At 41.3% G+C, this 6,879-nt stretch overlaps 1 protein-coding gene across 2 annotated transcripts; it reads left to right on the top strand.

Annotated features, from left to right (window-relative positions):
- The first annotated feature begins 245 nt into the window (after positions 1–245).
- On the top strand, positions 246–5,053 carry LOC149383413 (AAA-type ATPase family protein). 2 transcript variants are annotated; one of them, XM_089629564.1, is made up of 8 exons: positions 246–742; positions 1,378–2,637; positions 3,187–3,403; positions 3,484–3,669; positions 3,754–3,945; positions 4,038–4,512; positions 4,592–4,643; positions 4,736–5,053. In XM_089629564.1, the coding sequence occupies exons 2-8, from the start codon at positions 1,459–1,461 to the stop codon at positions 4,814–4,816; spliced, it is 2,382 nt and encodes a 793-aa protein (XP_089485690.1). In that variant the 5' UTR covers positions 246–742; positions 1,378–1,458; the 3' UTR covers positions 4,817–5,053. The 2 variants fall into 2 exon arrangements, with proteins under 2 accessions (XP_089485690.1, XP_089485691.1); XM_089629565.1 differs by lacking the exon at positions 246–742 and having other exon boundaries at positions 1,308–2,637.
- The last annotated feature ends 1,826 nt before the right edge of the window (positions 5,054–6,879 follow it).

Here is a 6,879-nt window from a genome sequence, read left to right on the forward strand (position 1 = left end):
AGTAACTAATCAAATTCGACCTAATCCAAAATTTCAATTTTGAAACCAATCTAATCCGGTTTAACATATATTTATGAATGCGGATCAGATATCGATTTCAATAAAGTTGAGGAGTAAAGTGCAGTTTCACCATTCTTCTTCTCACGTTACGCTTCATTATTTTTTATTTTATTTTATAAAGATATATATATATATATATATATATATATATATATATATATATCTTTCGCCAACTTACCGAACTGAACTAACTGAAAGCAGCCTTGGACGAAATCCCGAAAACACCCCTAGAGGCTCAGTAGCCAAAGAGCGACCACAAAACACAACTGTACACATGTTTCGCTCTAATAATCTCTGAGTTTCTCTGCACAGAAAAGAACAAAGAATTTCTGAGCATTCTGACCCTTAACGCCCACAGTACACTCTATTTCTCTTTCTACGCTAGCTCCGTCACAGCCTATGGCGTGTAAAAGTACCCTCATAATTAATGACATTTACTGCTTTGCCATTCACTTCTTCTTCTACTGGTCCGAGCCCAACTACCAAGGAGAACTCTCTGTTGCTCTGTTTCTCGGAATATTAGGGTTTTTTTTAATTACCTTCCGGTTTCCACGCCCCAAGTTTGAAATTTCCTGAGGAATATTTATCTGATTCTCCTCCGTTGCGAAGAAGAAGCGTTAAGATTGTTTGTTATCCTTTCTTTATAATATTGTTTCCGTTTGGACATTTCTGGGCCGTAGAGGTATGGGTTTTCGTTGGAATTTTCGAGCTTTGTCTCATTTCGTCCTATTTCTATTTGTTTTATTGATTCCTTTCGCGTAATTTCACGCTACATTTTGAAATTCCAGAGAGATTCTCTCATTGACTAAAGTGCTCTCTCTCTCTCTCTCTCTCTCTCTCTCTCTCTCTCTTGATCAGAGGAACGTTTGGTGGATTAATATTATTTTAACTTGGCTTATTTTGTTTGAATGTGAATTTGAATAATGTTTAACTTTGCTCTCTCTCTCTCTCTCTCTCTCTCTCTCTATATATATATATATATATATATATATATATATGGAATGGGGTTTTTTTTTTTACTGGGTTTTTGTGGGGTTTCTCTTCTCTAATCTAGTGATTTAAACGGGTCTTTGTCTCTGAATCCCATGTGAGAAAAAAAAAAAAAAAGGTGCTACATTGTGTTATACTTTTGTTATTATATAACTTTTTTTTTTTTGGTTATTCTGATGCCCAAATTTTATTAAATTGTTGTGTTACATACTTTTTATTCAGACTTAAAAAAAAAATAAAAAAAAATTGCACTAAAATCCTTTCATTTCTATGTATACATGGTTCTGTTGCCGGTCAAATGTTGACCTGCGTGGTTTCGCTGTGCAGATTTTTCAGTGGGCTCCGATGATCCGAGCTCGGATTTCACATAATATTTAGGTCTAGAGTTTGGTTTCTGTACGGACTCCGATGGAAGGACGAAGGCACTCTGTGGATTTACCCATCTCGAAGACTCTGGTGGCTCTGAGGAGAGTGAGGTCTCTCAGAGACCCTTCGACGATCTCGACCAGCAAGTTCTCGTCCCTCCTCGACAATGTCAACTGGGAGACCAGTTCCAACAATGGAATCTCTCTCAGGTTCTTGGAAGAAAACCACGCTAGTCATCATCACTATCGAATTGAAGAATCGGACCACCCGTGGAATCAGAAGAAGAAGCCGTTGGGCGTGATACCGTCGATCGACCCACTCGAGGGCGTGGAATCGTCGAACGAGCCGAGCCTCGGGTCGCTGAGGGAGAGAATCATGGACCGGATCGCGCTGAGGAGGGAATTCGAGAGCAAGAGCGGGAATTCGGATTCAAATTCGGTTTCGGTCGATGATGGTGATGATGACGTGGCCGACGAAATCCTACCGGATTCGGAAGCCACGGTGGCTCGTAGCCTCGGCCAGAAATTCAGACCAAGGTCGTTCTCCGAGCTGGTCGGGCAGAGCGTGGTGGCTCGGTCGTTACTCGGAGCGATTCGTAGAGGACGAGTGACGTCTCTGTACATCTTCCACGGCCCGAGAGGGACAGGAAAGAGCTCGGCTGCGAGGATCTTCGCTGCGGCTCTGAACTGTCCCTCATCCTCGGACGAGGAAAAGCCGTGCGGGTTTTGTCGGGAATGCGTCGCCTTCTTCTCGGGGCGGTGCAAAGACGTGAGAGAAGTGGACTCGGTTTCGATCGACGGACGAGAGAGAATCCGGTCGCTGATGAACGAGGCCGCGGTACCGCCGGTGTCTTCGAGGTTCAAGGTGTTCATCGTGGATGAGTGCCAGTCTCTCCACAACGAGACGTGGGCTGCGATTCTTCACGGGCTCGACGACGGGCTTTCGAGGAGGGTCGTTTTCGTGATGATCGCTCCCGAGCTCGACGGGCTTCCCCGGGGTGCGCTCTCGAGGTCGCAGAGGTACCATTTTCCGAAGATCAAGGACTCGGAGATTGCTGTGAGATTGGCAAGGATGTGCGACGAGGAGGGTTTTGATTTCGAACGGGACGCCTTGGAGTTTGTCGCGTCGAAATCAAGCGGCTCGATGAGGGACGCGGAGATGATGCTCGATCAGCTGAGTCTCCTCGGTAGGAAGATCACCGTCCCGTTGGCTTACGAGCTTGTAAGTCGATATCATCAATTATATTCATATGTGCTGTAGTATTAATTAACCTATTTATTGATGGAAACAAGGTGTTGCTTGTATCACAAGTTAATTCGATCTAACCAATACTAAAAACTAATATGAAGTAAAATTGAAAACGATAAAAAGTTTACCCTGATTCGGTCGATGTCCAGCCTTTTCAAACCAATTTGCTCCGATATGTTGTAGTATTATACTGTTCTTTGATGCAGAAAAAGATGTTGCTTGTATTACAAGATAATTCGATCTAACCAATATAACTTAGGTCTGGCCTCTTTTCAAACCAATATGTTAATCAGATTTTGAATGATCAAGGCCAGTCAATCCTATTACAAGCGCTCAACACTTGAGCTCGCAATCTTGTTCTAACTTTGTGTTTCTAAGCTTCTTCGGTTTTCTAAAGAGTGATTGTCTCCTGTTCTAACTTTATAACGTACATTGTTAACTTGACACGTAAGCAATAGATATAAGATGCATCTTTTAACCATCTTGCTGTCTGTCCTTAATTATTTTTTTTCTTCTTCCCAGGTCGGGGTCGTTTCTGATGGTGAATTACTCGATCTGCTCGACTTGGCAATGTCATCAGATAGTTCTAGAACGGTGATAAGAGCGAGAGAGTTGATGAGGTCGAGGATCGATCCTATGCAACTCGTATCACAGCTCGCGAATCTCATCATGGACATTCTCGCCGGGTCTCAAGAAGACTCTTCTGAGGTCACGAGGAAGTTTTTCAGCAAGCATGCTTGTAAGTACTTTCCGAGATTTATTTATTATCTACCATTATCATCATTATTATCATCCTGATTACTCTATTCATTGTCACAGCTGAAGTGGAGTTGCAGAAACTGAGTCACGCGTTGAAGATATTATCGGAGACCGAGAAACAGCTGAGGATGTCAAAAAATCAGACGACGTGGCTCACGGTGGCTCTTCTACAGCTGAGCTCGCTCGAGTGTTCTCCGACAGAAGCGAACGGTACGAAGTTCTGGATTGAAAATGGTCATGAAAGAGGTGAGAGAATAATCTCCTTAGACAAATGCTAATTATTTTTATTTTAGTTTTTAATATGCCAACAATTTTCTTGTTTGCTTTCAGGGGAAGAGGGAATAAATCATCTCGAGAATTGTTCTTCTGAGGAACACAAATCTGATGAATCAGAAACGACAGAGGATCAACGAAGAACCTTGGAATCGATATGGAAGAGGACCGTTGAATCATGCCAATCCCCTTCTCTGATGAAGTTTCTCATCGAACAAGGGAAATTGTCTTCGTTACTTGTTAGTCAAGGTACGTACCCAAACCCTTCTCTGACTCATTTTTTTTTTCTTCTTTCCTTTCTTGTCAACTAAGAAAACGCGATTGATGATCGAATTTCTCAGGCGTGGCAGTGGCAGAGTTGGAATTTTGCCATCCCGATTGCGTAGCCAAGGCAGAGAAATATCTGAGACAGATCTCCGATTCTCTCCGTTCCGTTTTGGGTTGCAACGTAGTTATCAGGATCAACCTTGTCTCGTACGCCTCTCACTCAATGTACACGAAAATGAAGAGCGCTTCTCAGAGGCTGTTCGGCTGTTCCCGCAGAATTCCCGATTCGTCCCCGTATCGCGAAATCGAGAACGCCCGATCTGTGATACCCGTTTCGTGCGAGGAACGGTCGAGCACGTCGGAAAATAACCATAATAACAACACAACTCCGGCGCTGGTTTTGGCCAAAGTTTCGTCAAACCGACCGAAGAATCGGACTAGATGTTTCTATAGAAAATTAAGAACCCGTAAAAAGAATCCCCGTTCATCTGAAGAACAGAACAAGCTCGCATTGGCCGTCACGGGAAGAGCATCCGTGGACGAGAACGCGTGAGTGATTTTGTACTCGATTTTACACGGACGATCACGAAATATTTAACGCCCATTTTTGTTTGCGTCTCATTTACAGATTGAGAGAGGACTCGGAATTATCACATTGCTGGAGAACCCTTCTTAGAAAGGTACAGTTTTTTTTGAATTTTGGGCATCACTGAATTGTCTCAAATGATTTTTTTACTTGTGTGCTAAGAAAAACACGAAATGAGAAATGCAGGCTTGGGGGTTGAGGCATCAAGGGGAAAATTCATGCTTGACTGGATGGGTTCCACCTTGCAGTTGCTGCGGGGCTAAGTGAGAAATGTGGCTTGTCGTTTTTATGACTGAAACAGGAAAAATTTCATAGAAATTCATATACCCTTTTTTTTTGAAAACTTGTAATTATTATATTGCGAGGCGTTAATCTAACACAGTTGGAAGCAATAGAGGGCTTTCGTGTTCTTGGCATTACTATGACAGCAGTTACTTCAAAGCAGTACATGTATCCTGGATTAACTCATTAAAATATTTTGACCAAAACTCTTTGAGGTTAAAGTGGTTCATGCAGATTCAAAACTACTTCTGTGTTTTTTTTTTTAATTACGTATAGAAATAAGTTTTTCCCTTAAAAATCGGCATACCAGCAGTATAAAAATTTGAATGGAAGAGAAAAGGGACATCGAAAGAAAGGATTGTGACATAATATACCCTAGCTCTCGCCTTAGTTGTGTTGCTCTAGTTCAAGTGAACCGGAGTTCGCCGCTTTCATTGTACAACTGGTTTTTGGGGTATTTATTGCGGTGGAACTCAACTTTCTGGTGTCATAAAGTGCTATTGCCCTTAAGCTTTTGGAAGATCCTAGCGTTGGAGGTGTGGACCTCGTTGAGCAATACTTACATGGTCGGGAGTTTCGCCATTGTTATGATTTGCGATCGAACACACACACAAGAAAACGGCTAAACACACTTTGGGATCAGGGATTTGAGCGGTAAAGAAAAAAGACACAAGATATTTACCGTGCTTCATAGTAAAACACTGCTACATGCACCTTGTGTTGGAATTGATCTAGGGTTTAAGAAAAAGTTTAACGCTTCGTTAAGCGGCGGAATTTTAAAAATTTTCTTTTTCAAGTAAAACAGTTTTTACTAACCTAGACAAAGTACAAGCACATGTAAATAAAACTAATATGAGCATAATAAATTTACTAACCTCTTTAGAAGCTTGAACGTTGATGAGCCTTCGGAAGGTTGAAAACGTTCGTCTCCCTCGCAGCACGTCTCTCTTTCTTTCCTCGGCAACTCGAGCAACCACGAAAGTTTCTATCACTAAATCACTCGAAATAAAAGGAATTAGTGTGTGGGCACTTTTAAACACTACGACTTAAGAACGAGTCTTGAAGTCGCAGAGGTAAACTCTAGGTCAAATGAGGACCTAGGTGCCAAAACAATAAAACGAAATTGACTAGAGAGAGAGAGAGAGGAGAGGGGCGGCCACAAGGTCTAGAGAGGGAGGCTCTCAATCTCTAACTTATGTGGAATGAGAAAAATGAGAAGAATGAGGTTCCTATTTATAGGAGAGGTCTTACCTTCAATAAGGTAGTTTCCTCTTCTATAGAATATCACATATTCATGAGCCAATTTCCTCTTTTCCTCTATGACATACTCGGCCAAGGCAAGCCTTCTAGAAGGCTTGGATTTGTTTCCTTTTTTGTTCATTGCCTTGCCTTTTGTCTACTTGGCCGATTTCCCTAATGCATCCACATGCAAATTTGTTTCCTCTTTTTCTTTTGGCAAGTATCTTGATACATTTATGCACAAAATATTCTCTCTTTGTTTGGGTATGTTGGGCGCCTAACATGTCTCTAGAAGGAGCTTCTAAAAGCTTCTTCATTTGTTCATGACAACATGAGAATTGCCCATTAAGAATTTTCAATAAAATTCTTATGAAATGAAATTAATCCACAAGGCCCAATAAGTCTAATATTGGCCGAGTGAAACATGTCATTAAATAACCTTGTCAAAAAATTTATTGACATTCATTTCATCCTATGTCTCAAAAGACAAAAATACCCTTTTGACTATTTTCGTTCTTGTTTTGACTTAGCTTACAGTTTAACTATTCCTACTCGATGTGATTCGTGACACTGACCTCATGGATCCAAATGAACAAAGCTTGAGCTAAATACTTGGACTCAAAAGTTCACAAACCTTTTCCAAGTTTAGCTTAATGTCAACTGACTCCACTAAAGAGTTGACACTGAAAATCTTTCGGTTCAAATGAATTTATTTTCTACTCAAGAATTCAACCTAATTTTAATGAGTGGATCCACAGAATATTATCAATGTTTACCCTTCATGAATATCATCAGCTAGTCGGGATTTA

Source organism: Urtica dioica, chromosome 10 (genome assembly GCF_054948205.1).
Source record: "Urtica dioica subsp. dioica isolate 48M chromosome 10, U.dioica_male_clone48M_v1_H2, whole genome shotgun sequence".
Taxonomy (NCBI): Eukaryota; Viridiplantae; Streptophyta; class Magnoliopsida; order Rosales; family Urticaceae; genus Urtica; species Urtica dioica.